This window comes from Miniopterus natalensis, chromosome 13 (assembly GCF_054644295.1).
Source record: "Miniopterus natalensis isolate mMinNat1 chromosome 13, mMinNat1.hap1, whole genome shotgun sequence".
Lineage (NCBI taxonomy): Eukaryota > Metazoa > Chordata > Mammalia > Chiroptera > Miniopteridae > Miniopterus > Miniopterus natalensis.
Window position 1 is genome coordinate 30463480 of NC_142093.1, and position 27699 is coordinate 30491178.

Sequence of the window (27699 nt, forward strand, 5' to 3'; positions counted from 1 at the left end):
GAATTGCCTTCTGACTTTTATCAACTTATATTCTGTTTGGAAACCCTGCTTGCAATTCTGACTGACTGACAAAGATAACAGTGATGATATGGATCGGTCTGAGTACTGCGCTGATGTTCCGTTCTTAAATACACACAACATGCTGGTGGTTTTTGCAAAGAGTCATTACCTCTTACAGTCTGATCACTATTTTTATACCTCCTGTTAATGGAGACTCCTATAACATTAGGTTTATATTTTTAGATTGTTGGCTCTCACCTCCTCCTCCCTGCTTGAAACAGTTTTATGTTGCAGGGTGGAGGTTACGAGAAAAGGCAGAGCCTCATAAGCTGCATGAATACTGATAAAAAGACAAGTTGCAGTTTATGATGTCTAGATGCCCACATGGAGGGAAGGGAGTTTGGGAGCAAAGTAAAAAGACTAAGAATCTAAGTTAACTCAGAAAAGATATGCCTATGATGAAGTCAAGATTTAAGTTGGGAAGTTAGTTATTATGGTCCCTAGTTGTATATATTTTATCCTAAGGCACCATTTGGTTTAATAAAATGTAGATCTAAGACTGTTCTTAACAGTTTCTTAAGACATAATTATAAAGGTTGTATTTTCAGAGGACAAAAGCACGATTCATTTGTCTGTTCGTGTCTTCCAGGTTTATCTTGCAGATTATGGACTTGCCTACAGATATTGTCCCAATGGGAACCACAAACAGTATCAGGAAAATCCTAGAAAAGGCCATAATGGGACAATGGAGTTTACCAGCTTGGATGCCCACAAGGGAGTACGTAAGTTTCTTTTTACTTTTTCTTATTTTTATTTCACAAGAATAATTAAAGAGTAATAAGACTCCATGAAATGACCTTTGCATAGTAACTCTGAGGAGGAGAGCACTGCTGAGATTTTTATTGAAAAGAGTGAATTCCTCTATGCCAGTGAGTATTGTCTTAACAAGGGGAGGAGATACAGACTGTGACAAGTGAGAAAATAGCAAAAGGATGTCAAGAAAGCAAAGCTTGATGCTCATTTTGGGTAGGAAATTACTAGTTTGTGTAGGTTAAACTTGGAGGTCAGCAACTGAGTTTTTATGCTGTAGTGAACATTACAGACTTGGTAAAGTACACGTATGAAGAATTGTTCCTATTTTTCATTGTGCCCTTATCTGAGCTATGGAAGATACCATCTCTCAACAATAAGAAAATCTTTTCCGAAACTATAAAGTGTTAATTTGTGGAAATCTCTCCTAGTCGCCTTTCATATATCTTACTTATTTAAACTCACTTTGATGGTATTGGAAACACATTTGCAGGTAAATTACATACATAGTCCTTTTATTGGATATTGATTGTACTGCCTTGCATTCCAAGGCAGACTTAATTCAACAATTCCCTAATTAGTTAAAGTCATAACCTATGTCTTGTATTCATTTACCATTAATTAAACCTTAGCTGTTTATTACACTGCAGTCCAAATCCAATAGCCGACCCAGAAAGCCATGGAAAAGGAAGTAGGAGGTCAATATTGAAAATATATGGTGCAGAGTCCCACTGATGGTTGCTTTGTTCACAATCAATATGGTCAATGCAACAGTACTTTCTTAGTTGCTCTGTCAGCAAGACAAAAAGTCAATTCTAATGTTATGCTAGTAAAAAAAAGGGTGATTATTGAAGAACTTTGGCTTTCAAAATTATATTCTTTAAACTTTGTTTATAAAAGTATTTTCAAGTATGCTAAACCATACAAATAATTTTAAACAGCTTTGAAAGAACCACATTTGCACTAAAAGGCAATTAGACATTTGCACTTGTTAATGGCTGTTGAACTGTTACCCTAAACTGAGACTTCCTAACGAGTTTTAGTTGGTGCGAACAGCTGTATATTATTGCCTTTTCTATTAAAAGGACCACTGGCCATGTAATGTAGAAGGGTCCTGATCATTTTCCAGAGCAGTTAAAGCCCATCCTAGTTTAAGGTAGGCCAAGGAAGAAGTGAGACAAGTGTGTCAGTTGTATCCTTGCTTCCTTTCTGGGAGAATCATAGGTTAAATTTTCTGAAATGGAAATTAGCTTTTACGCTTTGGATTAGAGTGAAAGAAATCACTACATTACTTTTCAAGGATAGTTTGGTTAGAAAAGTAATGATCACTCAGAAATTAAGAAATCTTGTGTATTTTTTCACCATTTGCATTGTTAATGAATCAGTGAGCACTGAAAGATATAAATGGGACATTGGTTTAAATAAATTAAGAAATGTAAGAATCAAATGCCTTTGACAGTGGGGTACGCGTTCAGTTCAAGTTCTTTTACTCTCAGTGAGTTTTCTTCACTTTTGCCAGATTCATTAGTATGAAAGGATTTCCGGAAACCTGGGAGTACTTTTTCGATAGTAGTGTAACTGGAAATTCATCATACAGGTTTTTAAGCATTGGTCCAGTTATGGTAGTAATGATATTAACTTATTTCACTGGCTAGTTCTAACCCTGATGCACATGGCTGTGGCCGTGGAAACAGCTGAGAAACCAGTGTGACTGTTGAATGGGAGGAATAGTTGTTGCGTGTTCATCTGGCCAGTGTCTGGACTGGTAATTCTGAAAGTCCTCTACAGTTATTCCATAGGTTAGGGCAGTGTTTTTTTGTGCCGTCTTCATAAAAGATTTGAACGAATTTTAATTCTGTAGTTTGCTTAAGTTTTTTCCTTCCTAAATAATAATACATGTGATGAGTTGGGTAGATTCACCATACTAGGGTTTGGGGGGAGAATATTGAACTAAGAATGATGGTAGAAAGACACTATCTCCCTGGGAGGATAATTCAGGGAAGAGTCTATATTACCTATTTTTGGTATTTGCTGGAAAGTTACATGCTGGAGTGAATGTTCATTTTTATAGGTTTCATAAGATTCCTATAAAAATATTCCCTTAATGCATTTAAAATTGTATTTTCACTAAACTTCTGTGCATATGTATATCTACATATAGATATATATACCTGCCTATGTACACACATACACATATGTACACACATACATACATAGCTACATACACACATAAATATATATTTGCTAAAGTTTTAATATATACTTTTAGTCTGGTATATAAAGTGAAGGGTTTGATGTCCTCAAATGTTTGAATTCATTCCTAATAGTTTGTATTTAATTTTCTAAAATATTTCACATTAAGAATTTATTAGAAATGAAATAATCATTTAGTCATATCTAGGAACCTGAATAAACACAGCCATAAATCCTGTAGGTTAATGCAGAAGGTCAAATTCACAAATATGTATGTGTTTACTTTCGGTACAGTCACTACGTAGTTTAATCTCAGAAAAACCTTTTCTATACCAGCCCAACCATGAGATCAAATAACTACTTAGAAAGATAATGCAAAGGAAAACATAAAGAACAAAACAAGTTGTCACTGGAAATGGAATTCTAGTTGTCAAAGCATCCGTCTGGTGTCAGGTGTGTCTGTGTCTGGTCAGGCCCAGGGAATATCCAGGCTTCAGGGTGAAACTGATTTGTGAATTAGCCATTTAACTGACACTGTTAACCTGATCAGACTAGCTGGTCTCTGCACTTTTCATAGTGGTTATTCATAAACTGTAGCTAACCCTCTTCTTTCTGTGGATTAGTTGGGTTTTTATAATGGAGGAGCTCGTATAAGGTGCCAATCGGCAGTTTTACCCAAGCATTTTCTAGTTCAACTTTATGTAAAAGCAGAGTAGCTTGTGTTATTACAAACCAAAAAGATATATAGAAATGGGCAGATAGATTGACAGAGGAATGGATAAATAACTATTTCTGGAACTATCATGTATATATCTGTATGTTTTTAAAAAATCGCAATTATTCTTTCAAACTCAATTCTCTTGTATGACCTAAAGGTATTGTCTGAGAGGCTGAAGTGCTTCATTTGGTGTAAAATTAGAGTAATGCATGCTGGGCTTATCTCTTCTATTATTATTTTTTTATTCTTCATAAAAACTAACATGTATAAACATTGACATATTTTGGGCTCGTTGCCTGATAATTAAAGAGAATTATATCTGTGTCAAATATACTATTTTAAAATTTGTTACATTCTTAGCAATGTTAAAAAAGCAATATTTGGATCAATGTGTAGTATGGATTTTTGTAGATTTTTCTACTCACTGAGGCATGCAGTCAATACCTAATTTCTCTAGAGATATACTGCATTTAACATATTGAGCTTTTTTAAATACTTCAGACCTGTGCATTGAGTGTATAATACCTGTTTTAATTTGACATCATGGTTGACTGTAAAATAGGATATCTAAATTGCATTTTAAATGTCTATTTGTTTATGTAATATATTCAGTATCAAGGAAAGATATATTACATACTTTTTTATTTTTGCCAATCGCTACCATGTATGAAATCCAAGTCTTGTGCTATTTCTTGCATGGCTTCATTTCACTCTAATTCAGCACTCCAACTTACAAAATATATGTGAAATAAACTGAGAATGTATTTTCATGTTACCAAACTTGGGGAAGTGACATGAAATTTATCTTCTTAAACAATAATTCACAAAAGGAACCCATTTTTCAATGATAAGATGTCAAGGGGAGCCATCAAGTTATTGATATGCTCTGTTGGATCTGTTAGTAATCAGAAAAAAATACTGTTGATTTCTATTTTTAGGTAAATTTAACTTCTGTAAATAGTCTTGGGTTGATGTGTCAATAAACAATAATGGAGACACTATTCCCCCTGCATGGTACAACCCAACTGTGACATTTAGACGTGACTTTTAAAGTCATGACATAGGTCTTGAACTGTTCGGTTGGGTTAAGAATATGCATTGACGAAATGTATCCTACCTTTACCTTCGCTCTGTTGAATAACTTTTCCTAAGCACCCCCACTGTAGTGTTTCATAAAAAGCTAAGGCTTAGAATTTAAAAGGTACAGGAAAAACAAGGGAGACCTGGGTTTAGTATTTTATTTGCAGTGTCACAGATTGCATTCTTTTTTCCTCACATCCTTTTTGAAATGGCAAAACTTTGTGGCCACCATAACATTTTCCAGCTCATTATATATCTGAATTTACAAAATACTGAATAACATAGGTTACTAGCTAGAAAAATTAAAATGAAGTTTAGATTTGTTTCGCACAGTCACCCTTCGCTTGCTCAGGTGAGCATCTTACTCAGATGTGTTCTGCGCTCTCATTGTCATTGCCCAGCCTATGAAGTAGTATTTTGGGCATTTAAACCCGTTTGCTTTAGGACAAAGTTTTCAAGTTCACTTTATTATTTCCTACTAAACTTCTTTTTCTTCACAGTTTTCATTACTCTATATAAGAAATAAAACTAAACAGAAAACCCCTTAGGCAAATGATCAGATTAATTTTAGAATTAACACTTGCACTTTCCCTGTTCCCCCAATTCCTCTCTCATTCCATTTGAGGAACTGGGCCTGGATGATTTCACTACAGTTTGTTGTTAGAATAAAGACCAGTTCTCCAAGGCAACTCCTCTGTTTTTGTTCCAGCTCGGAAGGACCATTTAACACTTTATGATATAACGTTTTTACTAGACACCCTTCTTCATTAGAATGAAATAGTTTGAAAGAAATAGTATCTTGAAAGGATAGTTGCATGAAAAATGTTGTTAGTGCTGTAGCTTACACCTCAGGATCTGCTGCTGGTTTATTCCTTGCAAAAGAACTGTCTTTGTATCAGTATATCTTTCTGTGTTTTAAATTACAATGCCTACTTCAGGTAATTCCCTAACTGTAGAAGTAGTATATGTAATGTTTGAATGGTGTTGAAACTAATGGTAGAGGCAAAGTAATTATTAGACTGAGTGTGGACTTTGGATTCTGAAATACGGATTTCACTGTAGAGCTCTGTCAGATTTTGCTCTGTGATACTGAGCAAGTTATTTAACCTCTCTGAGCCTCTAATTTCTTATTTGCCATCGGGGTTAATAATACTTACCTTATATTTTTAGGATGATTAAATGAGATAATATAAAAGGAGCTAGAGTGTCTGGCACAATAGCAGCTCCATAAATCACATCAATTCTTTTAATTTTAATCATGCATTTCAGTGTCAACTGTTTCTATAATCAGCTTTCTAGTGAAATAGAATTCAAGACCCTACCTGTGCCTTTTTTTTCAATTGTTGTTACTCTTGGCAATACTTTATAATTTAGAAATGCTGAGCAATTGAGAACACTGCAGGCTTTCCATGAAAAGAGACATTTACATTGCTCCATATTTATAAATAAAAATTGGATGCTAAATTATATTTGGAAACTAACACAAGAGTGTAGAAGAAAAATATTAATAACTAAATTTTGCTGCATTCCCGTAGCACCATAAGTAATAGTTTGATTTTTTTGAAGATGTCTATGTGAAAATATACTGTTAATTATATTAATTATCAAATATAACTGAAGAACCCTATAAGTTACAGTAAATTATACAGAAATGCAAATTATGTAGAAACAAAAGAATCCATATATATTTCAACTTTCAAATTAAAAAAAAATTTTCATACGTAGACATTAATAGTCCTCTTCAACTATAAGGAATTCTTGTGTTTCTTTTTATTTTCAGCAGTTTATTTAATTCTTTTGAAATACAAAGGAATTAGAATAAATGTAGTAAATATCAAAATATTCATTTCCTAAATTATAATTATTATTTTGTCATGTCATTTATATTTTGATGTATTTTAAAGTCAATTAAAGATATATGATCAATGTCTTGTGTTAGTTACACACATATTGTCATCAAGAGTATTTTTAATTAACAGGTATTAAAATTATTTTTCTGTGTACAGTAGATGGAAAGAAGACATAATTGTTGGTAGAATCTTAGGGTTTAATTTCACTAAAACGCATCAGACTTCGCAATTTGTTTTTTGGGGAGGGAATTCCAGGGAGGATATGTACTTAGAAACATTTTTAATACTTTTATCTCCTTAATAGTGAGAAAGAGAAACTATAGGATGTTACATTACATGTATTTCTACAGAACTGAATGGAAACAGTGGTAAAATACCTAAGCATAGTTATTAATGTATGTATGCAGTAAAAGAAAATAAGTAAAAAGTTGAAAAATGTGATAATGTACTTTACTTAGGTAAGACCAGACTGTAACAGTGAGGTAAAGTTAACTCTCAAAGGGCTATTTCAAAGGAAGACCAGTTCATGAAAGATTGGCTTCAGAAATCTGAATGAATTGTCATTACTGCTGCTTCAGATCAATTAATCCCACTGTCGGAGGGTGGGGAACAGTGACCAGGAAGGTTCATTCCATTTTAATTCTCTATTGTTTTTCTTCAGAGGGCCTCTTGTGTGTAGCCTCTGTCATCCAAACAGGTGCCAGAATATAATTTTTTGAAAATTAGAGGATGTGAATTTTTTTTTAAATGGTGGTAATCAGGAGTTACCAACCAGAATGGAAAAGGGACTTGTGAACACATCTGTACAAATGGAACCATTCCATTATTAATGGGAGATTTATTACTGGAGAAGTCACTACAAAACAGTGTGGTAGAGGCTGTGTTTTTATTTGAATACAAGAGCCAGGACTTGCATTAGGACATTGTGGAAGCTTGTGCAGAAAGTAAATGGCACCCGTGGGATCGCAGCATTCTGCTAGGCTGAAGGGCCTTTAATAATCCTACTCTCACAGCAGTTAAGATAGAGTATGTGTAAGAGCTAATCTTGTCTTCTGCTTTTATAACAACTTATGTATGGTGACCAAAAGTAGTTATGACATACTGGCAGCATTGTTCTTAGTAGATGACTTTTTAAACTAAAAACTTAAGTTTACTGAGCAAGATTTTTTTGGACTTTATTTAATGAAAGGTAATAAAATAGGATACCTGTTTACAGAAAGTTTAACAGCCACAAAATACACTTTGGAGGTTGTGTATCCCTGCACAGATGAGCAGTCAAGTCATGGTAGAAATGTAAACACCAACCTGTCGTTTTATAACAGTTTGGAATGGTTAAAAACATGAGTTTAGTTTGTTGGGTTTTGTTAATGTTTTAATCATTTTTTTCAGTAATATTTGTTATATTTGACATGTTTCTTAGATTTCATTGTCTATCTTTTGAAATGAGGCACTTTAAAAAATATAAAATTGTGATGGCATTAGTCTACAGCATTTAGTAGTTTGATATAAATGATATTTGCAGTGGCTTAAAATTGTTCTTTTACTGCATTTTGTATAAAAAGCCATCTTGTAAATGCTGAAAGCCTCTGTTGGCTTCAAAATCTACTTCCTACCACCTCCACCCACACTCCCATGAACATCATTGCCTCGTCTTTATATTTTCTATTCAGGGTATTTGACCAGAATCTTAGTTTAACACTGCTTATATCTAAAAATAATATTTGTAAAACCATAGAACTGTGTACCCCAAACAGTAGGCATATTTTGCCCCTCACTCTCACGAATGGGAAAATCTCCCGACAGCCCTGGTTTTTATACTGCACACTAGATGGCAGTTTTGTCATACTCTTCCAGCTTCACATGCTGCAGTGCGAGTGGAACAGAAAAGGCCATCGATGTTTAGTCTGCGCTCAAAGGGTCTCCGCGTGACCAATGCAGACCCCATGGGCTTCCCGGAACATATGTTAGCAATTTAGCCGCAGACATTTATTTCTTTGTTTTACTGCTTGGCTCTTTGAGAAAGTGTTGGTGCCAGGTTATGGGTTGTCTGGATCATGTCAGAGGCCATGGAGATCAAGTTCATGTGACAGGCTAGACTAAGGAAGGATGAAGGCGGAGGAGGCGAGGAAGCTGACCCTCACTTTCAGCAGCAGCAAGTCCCTGCCTGTCTGTGGCCTGGAGCCAAGCGCCCAGGCGGTTAAGTTTTACTCCAGCTGAACAAACAAAACACGTCTCCCATTTGGCTTTTTCATATTTCATCGATGGTAGTTAAATCAGTGGTTCCTCCATTTCTCAAAACCTGCTTCTCCCTCCTCTCTGTCTCAATGCTGACCCCTCTAGCCCTGTCCCGACGAAGTGACCTGGAGATCCTCGGCTACTGCCTGCTGCGCTGGCACTGTGGGCCGCTGCCCTGGGAGCGGAGCCTGCGCGACCCGGCGGCCGTCCAGACTGCGAAAACCAAGTACAGTTTCCAGACTCTCCATCAGCACACAGCAGCCCTGCAGGGGCCCATCAGGGGAGGCAGTATCCCAGAGGAGACTGCCAGTCACCCAACATGATAACCAAAGCAAATTTCTTAAATTTGAAAAATACTGTTTAAAAGGCTGCACAGCCTACAGACATAAAATTCATTAAAATGACGCCGCCTATGAAATCACATGTACACGAATCATAATACAAAATGTAAAGTGAAGTAGTTCTTCCTTTCCATGGTGTTTTCCAAAACTTAGGTTCTAGGTGGTGGTGGTTTCAAGGGAGAGTATTTTCAGATGAGCGCTGTATAAGTATATGCAGGTAGTTTGAGCTCCATGTGATCGATATTAACTGCGCAGAGCGACGATGTGAAATGGGACAAATATGGCCCATATTTTTCAAGTGAGAGCAGCACACCTCTTTCTTAATCCTGTGTCTTGGTGGGAGTATGTTTTGTTTCTGAAAGAAGAAACAAACAATTTTTATATGAGGTGTTTATATAAAAGATGATCCTGCAGCCATATAAACATTTTTAATATTTCACATTCCATTTTTCTCAGCTAGAATCTGTTAGCATGAAAATTAGGTCAGCCTGAGAACAGAGTGTGTTGCTATTTTACTATTTTCTCACTTATCAAGCCTAAGAAAAAGTCAATTGCATGTAGCACGGAATAGCCAATTTTTTATTATATACCAAGATATGCTCAACAGTCCTCACCCACAGATACAATATCACAATTGGGGAAGGCAGGTATGTCCTAAGAAGGGCATGTCACAACAGAAGTTTATGAGAGGGGCAGCTGATTCATAGGAATCAATCTTCAAGTTCATTGTGGCATCTGTTCTTAGGAGAGAGAGAGGCTGGCCTGCAGATGCAGATCACATTTGTAAACACTGACGTACTATATATTATATAAGATGTTTGTCCACTTGGAATCTTCATCATCCTATTCCCTCACCCAAAATGAACACATTTATATAAGTCAATATTAGAACTATCTAATTAGTTACTTACTGCAGTGATCGATGTGTCCATATTAACCCCCATGTAACTGACATTTTCTAATATATGGGTCAAGTCAAAATACAGTAATGGGTATAAACAAACAGTTCTGGTACACAATTTTCCACCTCAGTTTACTGAATTTCAAAAATGTATTTTATTACAAAGATTAGCATTTTAATTCTAATGATTATATGTATGGTTTTTTTATTAAGATTTACTAATGATTTTAGTCTTTTATCAATATGCATATATAGATTTCTTTAATGAATATGCCTACATATGTGTATTCAGATATAATAATAGGGGATCATATAAAATAATAGAATATAATGCTAATAAATATAACCTTTATTTACATTTTGGAGATCCTAACATGTTAATATCTTCATTTTGATGTGATTATTAGTAAAAAACCTATAGATCAATAAAGCTAATATATTATGAAGTGTATTATTAAGGTAAACTGTAGACATTTTCAAACTTCTTATAGTGTATAATACATAATCATAATTTATTCAATTGCTGAGAAGGCATAACACTGAATTTTCCATAAGGGCATGCTTGCATATTCAACCATGATACCATATCTCCCTTATGCCCTTTATTTCCCTGACACAGGGTGATATTTGATCAGTGCATTTATTGTTGCATTTCTGCCTGTGCCTGAGTTTATGAGTCAGACATCCATATCAGTAATTTTAGTTGAATGTTCATATATTTGTGGCTGAAGCATCTTAAGAGAGTTGTATTTGTTCAGTCTAACACACTGGCAATTGTTAGAATAATGGATGTTGTGTTTTGTTTTTTGGATATTTCTTGTTGGCCTGTTTAATCATTGGGTAGCATAAAACACTGCCCAATCGAGAACATTATATGTAAGTAATTAAATAATTTACCCCCCAATGGTAAATGCTTGAGGAAAAATACCCTCAGAATCCAGATACAATTTTTCTATGTATTTTTTTCTTGTTTTTAAGAAAAAAATATGACAGATATTGCTACTTCTACATTTTTACCTGTGTAAACCTTGAATTAAAGCATTTATATTGTAATTCTACATTATTTAGTCTCTAGGTGACTGATATAAAATTGGTCCACTTTTCTTCTAACCTATTACCGGTGGGTGAAAAACAGTATTAAAAGTCAAGGTATTGGTGACTCACCAACACAGAATTTGAGTTTTGTTTTCTAATCAGAACAGTGAATCACAGAATGGCAAACAGATTCATTGTTGTTACTCTATTTGTTTCAGTCTGTTGGATGAGCTCCCCGAGTCGGTGCTGAGATGGGCTCCTTCTGGAAGCAGTTGCTGTAAGTTACACAATAACTTCTGCCCTCTCCGATATCCTCTACAGGTCACCACATTCGTCACTCTTGTTTTACAACTTTTTAATTCACCCACTCCCATTCCACAGGGATGGGAGGAAACTCTCAGGGTTATAGATAGGTTGCTCGAGCAAAGACTATTTGGATCCTTTTTGACATTAGAACACAAGGACGCTGCACGAAAGCATTTAGGCAGCTTTCTAGGCTCTGCTGACTGAATTATTATTATTGTTTTTTAGATATATATATTATGGGGATCATGCCCAGGTTTAATAGTCAGCTTTATCTGGTATTTCTAGAGGTGACTTTCTATCTTTGTTTAGATAAAATTGACCTAAGACTACTTTCAGTAATTTTAAAAAAACCCCACAAATAAACCCTTGAATGCTGTTTAGACCGTGGGTTACACTCTGGCTGGACAGCCAGCAACCAAATTTTGAATTGGCATATGACGTTGGGGTTTGCAGGTATATATTTCATTAAATGGTTTTTCCTTCCAAGTTAGTATAGACCATTTTTGGAGTTCTTTAATTGACAGTATTATTAGTAAAAATAGTAAGTCAATTCAGTTACCCAAGTGCCTATCTGCAGTGCACGCAGGGCACATTGAGCACCAATTTAACAACTGGGTTACAGTGTCTCATAGAAAGACCCCTTTGGCTGCTGGGTCTGCTTTTGCTCAGAGACAGATAAGCAGAGTGAATCTTGATCTCTGTTTATATGGCACCGTCTCAAAGGGAGCTTTTAGCTGACTTACGAAGGTGAGTATGAACACTGACCCCTACCTAAGGTCAAATAGTGTCAATTTTCACCTGAGAATTTGAATTAAATCACCTTAAACTTATATTCATAGCCCTTCTTTGACATGACACCAAAGTTTTCGTTTTCATAGGAAACAAAGGAGGAACAAACCAGATCTGCTTTTCTACCTCCATTTCCTAAGACCATGAGCCTGTCTTCCCACTGCCTCGTGGAGGGGGAAGAACAAGAGAGGGCTCTCATTTGCGGGGGCTGGGTTGAAAGAGAAAAAGTGTTTCCTTTTTTTTTTTTTAGCAACTTGGTCCAAATGCTAATAATACTTTTTGGCTAATATTCTTATTGACATTTTTACCAAGTCATACAGCTTGTGTTTTACTCAACAGGATAGCAAAAAAGAGAGCTGGGGAGATGTCAGAAATTTTTAAAAATTGTTTATCTCCTTTCCTATCCCTCCTGCGTAGAGAGTAACTGTTCAGTTTTGGGTCAGGAAAGAAAGCCCAGATGCCATGGGTTATACAAGATAACCTTCTGTGACCCTTCTTTTGCTAGAGTGAGGTTCAAAGAAGAAGTGAGTGATACGGGAACTCAAGGGATCAGTGCCAGATTCCTCTTTTACAGTACAAACCATTTGAGTCTATAGTAGTATTTTATAAAATGCAGATTTCTATTTCTAAAGCACAAAACATTGAACCTTTAATATTAAGTGAAGGTCTCTTAAGTTGGTTATGCTTAGGAGAATGGGTATTGTAAGCAGGAAAATTAAACTGATTTATAAAAGGTTTATTACTAAGACACTTTATGAAATGAAACAGCCAAGAAATTTGCAGTGTGCATGCCCAACTCAGTGTAACAATAATAGTTTCAAAAGTTTCTCTCTCTTGAAATGATACTCAGTAATGATACTTAATATTCCACTAGCCTAAAAAGCAGATGATTCAAGAATATCATAATTTCATACCTCTCAAAGTGTTTTGTTTTATAGCTCTGGAAATATGCTAGTAAATTAGAAAGTATACTGAATATAATACATCCAGATCTTGAAAGGCTGACGTCTAAAGCAGTGCTGCCTCACAAAAGGCTAAGCTTCAGGTTTGTGATAGTAAATTTGTAACAGAGGTGGCTTTTATTTTTCTCCCTCTCCTACCTCACTGGTACCCAGTTTTTTCAAACCCCAGACCCATGAAGGCTTCACTGAGCAGCTGCTGTCAGTTGGTGGGATGCCAGGAGACTTCCATTGTCTTCCAACAGTGATTTGTGAAAAGCGTTCCCAACATAGTCAGCTCTGTTCTCCATTTGGGATATTTTGGTTAATAGAATTGTAATGTATACCAAACTTGGCTTACCAATCTGTAAAGGCCCAAAGAACGACAGGATATTTATGTTAAAATAGCAGTGAATGCGATTTCATCTTTTTTTTCCTTGATCATCCCTTCAGGAATTGGATGCTCCCAAAGGGCTCCTGCAAACATGAGTTATAAATATGATGGGACCACAGCACTTGCTAGTTAATAGAAAGCTGGGTGATCGAATGCTAGATGACATATTTTATATATCTTATATATTAGAGAGGAAAAAGGTGGGATGCATAATTGTCACTGTATCCAAAACAAACAAACAAATGAAACACCCTGGAGCCAAGAGTTCTCGGTTTAGTCACATTAGCCTTGCGTTCCTAGAGAACAGCTGGGGACAGTGTGGTGTACAATGGTCATTCTGACTTTCAGAAGGGAAAACAGATGATGGCTATTCCTTTTGGAATTTTCCTTTTGGGCAGCGAAACCCAGGTTCTCTGCCTTTCCCCACTTGAACGGAGGTCAGCCTGGAGGGCAAGAGAAGGGTTAGGAAACCACTCCTGCCAGGCTTCCCAGATTGTCTTGCCCCGGGATATAAACGGCTTAGTGCTAATGTAAGAAGGACTTGTGTCTGGGTCAGTAATACGTTTTTGAAGCGGAAAGGCTTGTAAAGACTAGTTTGTGGAGCATCTAAACATTGCCATAAACAAATGAAAACATGCCCGTTTTTAAACAGTGTATGGTCTTGTATCTAGATTTTAGATTGAACTTGCATGAAACAAATGCAAAAATTACATTTGTTTTAAGGCTCTGCTATGCTTGTAACTTGGTTACTAATTCTACTTGTATTTAAAAGTTTATAGTCCTTAAATTCCTTTTTTGGAGGGGGGAGAGTTACCTTATAGTCCTAGGCAGGAGATTACAGTAGAGAAAAACATAAAAGGTAGCAAGTTGTCGTCCTTTTGCACTAAATCTGACTGTGACGCGGATGCGCTGGGCTGGCCAGGTATGGAGGCTTAGCGACTTCCACAGACAGGCCCGGCTGAACGCGTACAGTTCAAGGTCGTTTCTAAATGAACTGCTATAATCTCAAAACCAAAGCCTTAATTGAAACTTGGAATGTTTTTTTTTTCCTTTGAAGGAGGTCTATAGTAAGTACCAAGTGTTTTTAACTGAATTTTTAAAACTTCAACATAAAGTAAAAGCATCTACTATGCTCCTCAGGTGGTTCTTAGTAGTTGCAAGGTATAAATCAAAATCACTAACTGTAATTTTAAAATTTGCTTCCTTTGATAAGATTAGTGAATTAATGACTATATACAAAAATGTATTAAAAATTACATTTCTCTCACCTTGCCAAACCTATAGGTCACTATATAGTTGAGTCATTATTGGATATCATTTGAAAAGTGATTTTCATTGAACTGCTCATTCTTAGTTTCTTTAGAGTATGTGTGTGTGTGTGTGTGTAAGAGAGAAAAGAGAGATTTTGAGGATACGGGGTCTTGACATTCCTTGCCAATTATGAATGACATGTAAAAAAATTTAATACTTTACAGGTGAAATAGCCCAATATTTGACATGTGCTCGTAATTTAGCATATGATGAAAAGCCAGACTACCAAATGCTCAAGAAAATTCTGAACCCAGGTGGAATACCTTTAGGACCATTGGAATTTTCCCCTAAAGGAGAGGGTGTAAATGTACATACTCCAAACTATCAAAAAGTAAGTAACAGTCCCTGGGATCTTATGATTACCTTCTGTGAAGCTTGCTTCCAAGTGAGGTTGTTTTAGGTTTCAAATGAATTTGACAATCCAGTTTCTTGTGTATTATATTTAATTCCTATTTCCTCTACTCAACCCCAAGAAATTTTGTTGGAAGTTCTTTTGACATATTGTTTCTTACAGGAAAATAGTAGAATCTGTGGTCTATTGTACAGATTAAAGAAGTCAAGCAGTCACTGTCATCATAGAGATATGACGAGGTTGAGTCTAATCTGGCGTTATTTATGAGAACTTTATTTGCTGCTTTTCTTCAGATTCCCTTTAGTTATTTCCCTTGGTTTTCACATAGCAAGTTGGCCATAATTTGGTGGAAATTATAATAACCTTAGATTTAAGCAGATTATTTGTATGTGCTGATATTTCGATTTATAAGAAACAATTATTTTTTAAAGTTTTTTTTTTAAAGTTGTATCTCCTCCTTTACTCTGCTGTCTTTCAACTGACTCCCTCATACCAACGTAAAAAAATGAGAATTATCACTTGAAAAAAGATTTAAACTTGAAACAATACAAAAGAATTAGGACAAAACATTTTTTAAGAGAGAAGCCTGAGACTGCTATCAGGACATGACTGGAAAGGCGACTCAGTGGCTGTTTCTCCCTTGACACTCTCCACATACACAAAAAAGTAGGAGGGTTTTTCTCCCCTCATGCGTGTATAATAAGGTAGGGTCAGGATGCCATTCATTTTTAATATTTCTTATGAACTTTGGATCATCACGAGCGTTCATGAGCCAAGAATGCAGGATGCAAACTAACGTGACGGATAGGCTGCTAGATGAACGGTGAGTCAGGTACTGGAGCACAGATGGTTCTGATTTGCTGAATTTTGTAGCTGCTGCAACTGAAGACATAAAATATCCTTCTAGTCATAAATTAGCTCTTTGGAAGCAAAACCTTGACACCAGAGCTTTACAACCTTCAATTAGTAGGGAAAGAAGTATTTGAATGACTGTGGTATTGACATCTGTAGGCCTGCATAGTAATCATTCCTAATAGAAGAGAATATCTGTTTGAGGAGGTTTTGCATGGCTAATTAACTACCAGCGAGAATATGTAATTTTTTCATGATCTCCTGATTGTCACCTTTCTCTCATGATACAATTACATTTTATTGTAGCAAGTGCCTCACAAACCAATTGTCAGCACTATTTACGTATTGCAGAAGGCAGAACAAAAGTTCATGTTTAATAAAAAGCCACTGGATTTTGATCTTGGTAATTACTGAGACTTATTTTAACAGTTTTATTGACTTCTGTGTTTTTATCACTTTCGTAACAAAACAAAGAGCCATTTCCTTGACATAGTATTTCCCTTGCAATAATGGTCACCATTTAATCTACACTAATTTAAATAGGGTTTTTTTTTCCGTTTTTTGTAGATTTTCACTTTCATAAACTTAATCGAAATATAAAAAACCCATTTTAAAACCTGATAGCTGTATCCTCTGATATAAAATTTTAATTATTCACCAGAATTTTTGGTTTCAGCAAGTTCTAAGGATGTTGTGAAAACATTTTAATATGCAGAGAATATACCATAAAACTTTTTTCCAATGAGCCTCAATCAAAAATATTTTATTCTTTTCTTTTGATTAGAGCACTTTGATTATGAGTAAAAAGAAAACAGAATAATATACATTCTTAAGATAATTTCTGTTAACAATATGATCAGCCTCATTGTTACAGAAAGTATGATGATTTGGGATATATTTCACAGCATATCAATATTGTATAATGACTTTATTTCCCTAACATTTTAAATATACAGATACATTTAGTAATTAGGTGGCTAAACCTTAGTATTTTAATATTTATTTTTAAAGCTTACAGATTTTGTAATGCTAAAAAAACCAAACTTGAAAATGTTCAAAAGCCAAGTATGATAATATATACTGTCCTATGTTCCGTCCCTTTGCGTGATACAGTATCGGATAGTTTCCGCAACTGATCGCTTCCATTTACAAATACAATTTTAAGTCCAAAATGAATATAATTACATGGCCCCAAATTTCTCTTTTTAGTCACAGAGTCCCTTTAAAATCCCCTTAACATTTCCTCTGACTCTATACACTTGTCCCTCTAGTTATTTAACAGACTAGTGAATGAACTTTGGATTTGTGCTTTCTAGACAAAGATCCTTAAAAAGCAGCCAGTGGACCAGAAAATGTATCCCGTCAGATAAATGTTTCTATCATTCAGTATTCAAAGGAAAGCTATGAATGTTTAATTTTTAAGAATGTTGTTTCCCTCAGTAATAAGCGGTTGTGCCTTGTAAACTTAGGCTGCTTCAGACTGTTTCGGCTGCGTGTTAGAGATGAGCCCATCGCCGCAAGAATCTCGCCAACTCCCACCCTCTTTTTGCAAAAGAAAAATGAGCTATTTTTTTTCAGTACGAGGTTTTACTGGGCATCATAAACTCTTCTCCGTAAACGGAACCTTCTGAAGTCCTCAAATACTGTTACTGGAGTGAAAGAGGGAATGAATTTTGTCAAGATAGTAGAGACGTTGCTATTTTTCCCTGAGAAGCAAATCTTTGCGGGTATTTGCCTCGATCAAAATGACGGTGCGTGTAGCTGGAGTCACCCTCCGGTGGAGCTGACGGCCCCTGAGGTAGCACTGACGGATTAGGGGAATCTGTCATCAGGGCTACCTCAGTCTATTTATGCCACCCACGGGGACCTAATGTCCAGAACTCACTGAAGGAAACCATATTTCAGTAGGCATGCTTGCCGAGTGAGCTAAGCTCGGCAGTTCCCAGGTGAGAACCTAACGCCAAATTGAAAAGCCAGCGTCACTGAAGCCTCAGCTCAGCCCTTGAATAAGCGGCTTCCTCAGGAGCCAGCGCACTGGATCCTTTTCTCAGTTTATCAGTATCTCCTTTCTTAAGATGATACCTGAATCCATATTTGAACAGTGTAGACGCCTGGGCATAAGGAGCTGCCCGTCCTTCCCAAACGCTTCCCCTTGGCAGCGGAGTAGCTGTAGGTCAGAGTCAAAACGTCCCAGCTAACCCACACTTAAGACGGAAAATGTTTCTTCCTACGTCCACCCTAAGTTGGAGGCTCCCACGGCAAAGCTAGGGGTGAATATACCATTATTGGTAGTAGTAATCTTTAATGAACTTAAAACGCTTACAGAATTCTTCCTTGAGCTTTAATTCTCAAAATAATTCTATTAAACTTCAAGTTTATTTTCTGTGAGAGCAAAATATAAATTCTCCATCATAAGCACGTATTTGGCATATTAAATTTTAAGGGTCCAAAAGTATTCCTGATTTTGTAGAACAGTGTGAAGCACTAGTGGAAATTTAAATAAAACGTACGTTGTTTGAATAGCCACTTTCTCAAAATGACACACATTTGGATGGCATCCTTTTACTTGATTGTGGGGGATGCCAAGTGTTTTCTGTATTTGTATAAACTTTGAGAAAAATGTTTACTTCATCATCCTTTATTCTTACCATTGTAAACACTCCCTAGAAATAGAACTTTCGCATAAACTGGGTGTCATTTGATTAGGTAGAGGTGCCCATGCAGTACAGCCTGACCATCCAGGCCCAGCCTCAGGGCCGAATCCGTTAGGCCAAGACTTGGCGCGTCGGAGGCTCCCAGAGCAAGAGCCGTCAGAGCTCAGGTGCCTGGCACATAGGAGGCACCAAACACTCAGGATCTCAACTAACCCTTCATGCCACAGGACACATTTTCACGGTGACTGGCCAGCCAGTGTTTATTAGGATAAAACTGCGTGCAACAGCCTTGGGAAACTCCGTTTCACACTAGTGGGATGATGGACATTTATTACCAGGATGCAAGAGGGGCTCAGGAGGAGGGCACACACGAATTCCCCAGCAGTTTGGGAGAGTTGAGTGGTGGAAATAAAACCCAAGTGATTAGGAAGCAATTTCAGTTTTCAGGTTACTGAAAGGCATAGCCTTGTCCTTTGAGAAGCTGGGATCGGAAAGGAGGGATGGATAAAGACTGATGTTGCGACGCTTAGACCTAGCCACAAGCACCAGCATGTTTTAAAGGGAAAGTGAGCACATTTGGCAATAGAAGCTAAAAACTGAGAGACTACAAATTAAGGCTCTGCTTGCCCAGCCAGTGTAATTCATTCTGTTTTGGCACTGGCTACTCCATTATTTCCCCTCGTACTGTTCTATCTTCTGCCCTCTGTTTAACCCATGAGAAAAGGTGATGGCACTTTCAGTTGCTATAAACATGAAGCTGCTGAGCAAATACTTCACATGAGGGTCTTCACTGTAGCTTTCAATCTTCCAGCTGTATTGAGGGATCTGTGCTTCTGTTTCCCCGTCTACTTCAGGTTTATTAAGTCAGACATCCCCCAGATAACACCACGGTGTGAAAAAGAAACCTTAGAAACAAGCTTGTTGTAGAACTTAACCTCTGATACTGGTACACAGGATTAGGTGACATGAACTGTTATTCTTCTGCTTAAAGGTTAAATTACCTGTATAAAAAGTAAGCAACATCATAAGCTTCTGTTACACATTCAGTTTAATTAGGCTCACTTCAGTGATAGAAAACGAAGATTCTAATTAATAAGAATTTAAACTAAAACGATATACCGGATCCACTCCCAGCAAAGGTTAATAATGAATTCATGTGCAGTTTCAAAATGTGACAGTTTTCTGTAAAAATGCTGTTTTCAATAAGCAAGTTATCTGTAGAGATAATTTCCAAAGAGTGCACAACAGAGCCACTAATTTTAATTGGTCTTGTCCTACTGATGAGAGAGGGTCAGGATCTTGCCAACTACTATCTTTTTTCTGTAACGTTTATTTGTTGGTTTCCTCTCTATTTTTTTCAAAGCTTGGCAAGTTCAGAGTTTTCAAGAATCTGGATATGAATGCATTTTTAGTTTTGCATGTCAAAAGTTTTCAATATATATTATTACTTATTCTATATCAACAGGTTGATTCACAAAAGGCTGCAACAAAGCAAGTCAATCAGATGCAAAATAGGGTAGTAGAAAAAAGTGTCCACAGTGAGAGAAGTGCTGAGTCCCACGCAACACGGAGAAAAGTGCAGAAAGAGGAGAAGCTGATTGGATTGCCTAACAAAGAAACGGCTCAGGTGAGAGGGTTGTTAATTTTTCTCCTCTCCTTAATGTTACATTAGAATATGCCCTTTGGGAAGAAAGACGTTTTATTTTCTTCTGAGGGCCAAGGTTATATAGTTTTGCTAAAGGAGAAGGGACAAGAAAGTGTCCTATCCAGAAGATAAAATCAAAGCCGCCAACACCAGTTATAGAAGAATGACAGTGAACATACTGGCGTACAGATCTGATTTCTTCCTGTAGCCTAAGAATGTAATGAAGTGCACTTAAATTTTTATGCCATCTATGATCCATTAGAGACTCTTAACATATTCCATACTTTTACATGGGTTCCTCCAGTCTAACCATTATAATCCAATGTAAGGGAAGTGTTTCTCTGTCAATATAGTTGTATTTTAAAATGATGTCTTTTCTGCATTATTTGATAATTTGGTTGGATAGTGACTCACCTTTTGTAGATCACTCACTCAGTCAAGTCTTTCCTAATCTAACCTTTTTGACAAGAAGAGTACAATGTGTTTATATCTGCAGTGAAAAAAATTATTTTTTCAGAAAGACCAATATTTTTTTTCCAGAATGATTTGAGGTAGTTTACAGTGTGCAATAGAATAATTTAATGCCCCCACTCCCAAATTGGTATATCAGGCAGCTGGGATGTTAATCACTAAACTAGTGCTGAATTTGGCTCTGAACTTCTTGGGAGCCAAGGCAAAAATTAGAAGCGTACTAGTTAGGTATTTCTTGTCCTGCCAGTAAGCATACAGGTTTATCTAGAGAGATATATATATATTTTAATACTAATAGGAATCTTTTGCATTTATTGTTACAAAATAATAGTGGCATCGATTTTTTAATTGTAGTCTACTTCAAATGTCATAACTTATAGTTCCTAATTGTAAAAGACAAATATTGCTTGGTGACAAAATAGAGATTCTTGAATGCTCTTTTTCCACCCTTATTGTGCACCAGAATTACCGTGCATGGGAGAGAGAGGGACTATGAAAATACTGATGCCCAGGTTCCAAGCGAGGAAACGGATTCACTTTCATTGGGATGGCAATACGATGTGTGTGTGTAGCTTTATCACTCCGGAAAGTTGTTTGTTCCCTTTCTCAGTCCCTTTCCCTTAGAGACAACCACTGTTTTGATATTCTGATTCTCATCACTAGATTAGTTTTGCCTCTTCCAGAATTTCACATACATGTAGTCATACAATATGCATGCTTTTGTGTCTGGCTTAAAATGTGTCAGCATGTTTTGTGAGATTTCTCCATACTGTTGTATGTATTAGTAATTTGCTTTTTTTCTTGTTGAGTAGTACTCCATTGTATAACTAGATCATAATTCACATATCCATTCTCTTATGAATAGACACTAGGGCTTCTGGGCTGTAGCCACCACAAATATAGTTGCTATAGACATTCTCACACAAGTCCTTCTAAGGACATGTTCTTCCTGAGGGATGGAATTGCTGGGTCATAGGACAGATGCATATTCAGTTTTATAAAAAGCTGACAAATGGTCCCAACCATTTTGTACTTCTACCAGGAATGTACAAGACTTCCAGCCATTCCACATCCTTCCCAACATTTGGCGGCGTCAGTCTTTTTTAGCCATTCCAACATGTGTATATTAGTATTTCATGGTGAGTCTAATTATCACTTACCTGATGACTAGTGATTTTGAGCAACTTTTCATGTGCTAAATGCCCATTCATATATCTTTTGTGAATTGCCTTTTCAAGTGTTTTGATCCATTTTTATTTAGTCAATTGTCTTTTTATTACCGAGTCATAAGAATTCCATGTATAATTTACATATACATCTCCTGTCGTATCTTTACATGTATAGCGAAAATGCCAGTCATCCTACAGAACTGTTGCATGATCACAGAAACTCCTCATGTTGCTTTATGATAATACCCCCCATCATTATGATTTTGTTGTTTTGAGCATGTCCTCTATATCAGACTATGTAGTATGTAACTGGTTGAGATGGGCTTTATTTCACTCACCATAATGTCCATGAGATCTATCCATGTTTTGCATGTGTAAATAGTTCATTCCTTTTCATTGCTAAGTAGTATTCTGAAGTATGAATCTAGTTTTGAAGAACATGTGAGTTTCCAGTTTTTTGCCTTTCACCATTTTAGTATGGTAGGTTTTTGGTAGCTGTTCTTTATCAAGTTGATGATATTTCTAGTGTACTGAGCATTATGAAATGGGTGTTGAATTCTGTTAAATGCCTTTTCTGTATCAGTTAATATCGTGATTTTTAATCTTTATACTACTAACATGGTGATGACATTGATTAGTGTTTGAATATTGAACTAGTCTTTCATTTCTCAAATCAATCCCTCTTGGTCATGGTTTACTATTTTCATGTGTTGTTGGATTCAGTTTGCTGGTATTTTGTCGAGGACTTTTGCACCTGTTCATGAGGAGTATTTACCTGTAGTTTTCTTTTTATTCTCCACTGTCTTTGTCTGGTTTTGATATCAGGGTAATACTGGCTTTGTAACGTGAGCTGAGAAGTTTTCCTTCTAATTTCTAGAAAAGAATGAGTAGAATTGGTGGTGTTTCTTTTTAGAGAATTCTCCAGTTAACCACCTGGGCCTAAAGATTTCTTTTACTTTTTAGCTAGGAATTAAATTTCTTTACAAAGACTGTGCAGATGATCTATTTCAAGAGTTGGCAAAATTTTCTGTAAAGAGCCAAATAGAAAATAGGTTTTATAGGTCCTGTGGTCTCTGTCACACTATTCAACTCTGCATTATAGCATGAAAGCATCATAACACAATCCATAAACAAATGAGTATAGCTGCTCCCAACAAAACTTTATTTATGGCACTGAAATTTGAATTCCATATAATTTTCAAGTCTCACAAATTTTTTCCTACCATTTAAAAATGTAGCCCAGCCAGAGTGGCTCAGTGGTTGAGCGTTGACCAGTGATTCAGTAGATCACAATTAGATCCCTGGTCAAGGCACATGCCCGGGTTGTGGGCTTGATCCCTGGTGGGGGGTTTGCAGGAGGCAGCCGATCAATTACTCTCTCATCACTGATGTTTCTCTCTCTCTCCCCCTTCCTCTTTCAGAAATCAATATATATATTTTTTTAAATGTTAAAACTATTCTTAGTTGGTAGGCTCTATGAAAACAGGTAGTGCGCAAGATATGGCCTTCTGACCAGTTTACTCTATTTCATCTTGAGTTGTTTTTGATAATTTGTGGTTTTCTAAAAATTGGGCCATTTCACCTAAGCTGTCATATTTTTATGTTTAGAATTATTCATAGTATTCCCTTATTTAAATCCTTTAAATACTGTGGAATTTGTAGTAGAATTTCTTTCTAGCTATGGTTGTTTTTCTTTTTTAATTTTTTTTTGGTCAGGTTATCAATTCTATTGGTCTTTTTGCAGAACCAGCTTTTGTTTGTTTGATTTTTCCCTATTTTTCTGTTGTCAATTTCATTGATTTCTGCTCTTGGATTTATTTTCTCTTTTTCTAGTTTCCTGAAGTGGAAATTTAAGTCTCAATTATTGAATTAAGACTTTTCTTCTTTTCCAATATAGGTATTTAGTATTATAGATTTCCCTTCCTAGCACTGTGTTAACCACGTCTCACATATTTTGATATATTTTCATTCAGTTCAATATATTTTTAAGTTTCTCTTTGACCCATTCAGAAGTGTTTTTAAATTTTCAAATGGTTGGCGATTTCCCTTTTATATTTTTCAGCTTGATTTTGGTTTATTTTCATTTTCTTTTTCTAGTTTAGGTGGATGGTTTAACTATTGATACGAACCCTTCATTTTTTCTAATATAAGCATTTAATGCTATAAATGTCCTGCTAAGCCCCAGTCGCATCCTATGAATCCTTACATATTGTATTTTTATTTTGTTTAGTTCAAGACATTTTGTACTTTTTCTTGAGACTTCTTTTGTGATGCCTTGGTTATTAGGTATTTCTGTTATCTGTTATTGATCTCTAACTTATATTGTCTGAGAACATACTTTATATAATTTTAAATTTGTTAAGGTTTATTTTATGACCCAGGATAATTGTCTATCTTGGTGAATGTTCCAGTTGCAATTGAAAAGAATAGCTATTTCTCCTGTTTTGGGGTGGAGTACTCTAAATATCAGTCAGATCCCATTGGTTTTTGGTGTCATTAATTCTTTTATAGCTTTGCTGATTTTTCTCAAGGAGTTCTACTAATTACTGAGGACAAGGTTTTCTAGTTAGGAGGATGTAGGGTGCTGCCTCTTTGCTGTCATTTGCTTAATGCATAGCAGTGATGGGTCAATAGGGCTCCTTCCCATAGTACTTGACAGTTGATGTCTCTTTGCTGATGTTTGCTTGACACAGGTTGGGCACGGTCAGTAGGACTCTACTGCACAGTCTCTACAGTGTCTGGTGGGGTGCAGGAGAGGCACTGCCTCCTTCTGCCTGTGTTCGTGCAGGAAAGGATAGTCTCCAGAGTACCTCGTGGGGAGGGCAGGTGTCACCTCAGTAGCAGTCTGGGAATGGCTAACATGGCTTTCATCATTTCTGTAACACCCGCTGGGACAGGGTACTGCCTTGTTAGTGTGGGGATGGCTGATAGGGCTCCACTTGTCTGTCTCCTTAGTGGTCCTCGGTTTGTACAGGGTAGTGATGCTTGACAAGGCTCCACCCCAGTTACCAAAGCACCTGGTGGGAAGTGGGAGAGGTACAGTTTATTTCATGGTTTTCACCTAGAGTAGAACAGGTATAGTCAGGATCCTGTCCTATAATCCTGCCATTCCCCTGGTCCATTGCTTAGACAGAGCAGGGTTTTTGGACCTTTTTTGGTCTGTGCATATTGTTTTCAAGTTGCAGGCTGCTTAATGGCGAGGATGGTATACATAAGATGAACCAAAAAGAGGGAGTTTGAGGGTGAGACTCATGGCTAGGTCATTCCTCATGTCCCGAGTTCTCTATCCAGTCTGCCTTCTACTGTACAACTTTCAGAATGTTCTATCCGTTGCTTTTTGTTCAAAATCTTTGGTTGTAATTAGCAGGAAATGTAACTTAGAACACTCTTACTCTGTCTTGTCTATTAACAGATGCCCCTTACCTTCATTTTGAAGGCTTCATTGGATATGGAATTTTTCGTTCTGAACCTTAAAAATGTTTCCCTTTTTGGGTGTGTTTTTTTTCTGACAAGAAGTTAGCAATTTTTCTTACTGATCCTGGATATAATGTATCTTTACATTATATTCTGGCTGCTTTTAAGATTTGTTTTTTATCTTTGGTTTCTTAGTGTTGGCTGTCTTGTGTTTATTCTGCTCGGGTTCATTTAGCTTCTTTTATCATTGGGTTGATATTTGTCATCAAACTGAAGAAGTTTCAGCTATGATTTCTTTGATTTGTTTCCTGCCTTAATCCCTTTTAACTTCTGAGAGCCAACTATATGCAGATTAGAATGCTTTACCTTTTCTAACAGATAACTGAAGCTCTGTTCATTTTTCAAATCAGTCTTTTATCTTGCTGTATTTCAGTTTGGATATTGTTTTGCTGGGCCTGTCATTGATTGTCAAATTAGCTGTTAAATCTAGCCAGTGAATTTTTCATGTCATATTTTTGAGTTTTAGAAGTGCATTATATTTCCCAAGTCTCTGCTGAGACCCTCTTCTGTTCACTAATTATGTTTAATTTTTCCTTTAAGTCTTTGAACATATTTATGTAGATGTTTTATTGTTGTTTGATAATTCTACCATCTGGGTCATATCTGAATCTATTTCGGTCAAATTTTCCTGCTTATGTGTAGTAGTTTTATTGAACATTCTAAATGCTAAGTTCTTGAGATTCCAGGTTTTATTAAAGAGTGTTGAATTTTGTCTTGGTAGGCAGTTAATTTATTGGTAAATATCTTTAAGTTGTAGCCTTTCTAGGGTCTGGGTTATTCTCCCTTCCTCAACAATCACAGCCTTGTTTATTTCCTATGACTCGTAAGTTGCTACATGTATTTTGCCCAGCCTGATTGTTTATTCCACGGTTTTCACAGCAGGGGGGGAAGTCTAATACCCATTACTCATGACCAGATCTACAAGGGGTGCTCATATTTTTCATAGCTTCCTAATTGATTCTGATGTGCACTCAAGGCTAATAACTGCTCATAATGCATGGTTTCCTGATATCATCACTATTTGCATGTTGGGTGAGGATATTTGTTGTTAGGGACTGTTATGTACATTGTAGGCCACTATCCCTGGCCTTTATCCAATAGATGTCAATAGTACCTCTTCCCAGTTGTGACAACCCAAAATGTATCCAGAAATTGCTAAATGGCCCCGTGGGACAACCACTGGTTGAGAACCACTGTCCTTGCAGAATAAATTATTGCATACCTTAAGTCTCCTGAATGAGGTCTGCATCTTAACAAGACCCCAAAATGATTTGTATGCTTTTTGGTGTTTGAAAAAGAATGCCATAGACCAGGGGCCAGCAAATTTTTCTTAAGCCTAAAATATGTACTATTTGGACCTTTAAGGTCCAGTCAGAACAATTCAGCATTGTTGCTGTAGTGTAAAAGCAGCCATGCATAATATGTAAAATAATGGGGTGTGGCTGTGTTCCAATAAAATTTATTCACAAAACAGGCAGCTAGCCAGTGAGCCACACTTTTCTAACCTAAGTGATAAACTATCCCAATCAGATCTCTCAATAAAGTGAAGACAACTGGTGGTTAAATCCTTTGATGAGTACCTTCGCATTTGATATCGTTTGTTGCTTAAAGAGATGTATAGGTTAAACACTTGTTTAGTAGCTTGACTTCTTATCTAGGTGGGGATACTGCCTAAGTTAGCTTACTGGTGGCTCTCAGCCTTCAGAAATATTTGATTTGGTGGCAAATTTCTTTTTCTTTGTGAAGAACAATAATATATTATTGGCCCAGTGACATAACTATTCACTTATTTTGCCTTAGCAAATTCAGCTGCCAGAGCTTTAGGAAAATGGCCTTAGTGTGACTTTAATATTAGAGCTGTTTCGGGTTCGTTCTCTTGCGGGCCAGGCCACGTTCCACGTCCTCAGCCACGGCACGAGGGTTTCTCTTGGCCGCGCCTCTGGGCAGATTTTGTTGTACGCTCCTAGGCATTCAGCTTCGACATTATAAAACTTTAATTTGTAGAGACAGCTTGTCTGTTTCCTTCTTTGCTAGGAGATAAGAGTGGGCATCTTTCCCTAGATCAACATTCTGGACAAATAGAATTTTAACCAGCTGTCTTCTTGAGGCCTGTTATGGGAAGAGGTCAACCTCCGGAGTCCAGGCAGGAGGCTGCAGGGTCAAGCGGCAGCCAGTCCACTC

At 36.6% G+C, this 27699-nt stretch overlaps 1 protein-coding gene across 2 annotated transcripts in view; it reads left to right on the forward strand.

The window, feature by feature from the left end:
* Positions 1–27699, forward strand: part of VRK2 (VRK serine/threonine kinase 2) — a 69050-nt gene that overhangs the window by 34745 nt on the left and 6606 nt on the right. For both annotated transcript variants that reach the window (XM_016201840.2, XM_087823579.1), the window contains exons 7-11: positions 650–782; positions 8992–9112; positions 11382–11440; positions 15066–15232; positions 20225–20386. In XM_016201840.2, the coding sequence (XP_016057326.1) occupies positions 650–782; positions 8992–9112; positions 11382–11440; positions 15066–15232; positions 20225–20386 (642 nt within the window). The remainder of the gene's footprint in view (positions 1–649; positions 783–8991; positions 9113–11381; positions 11441–15065; positions 15233–20224; positions 20387–27699) is intronic.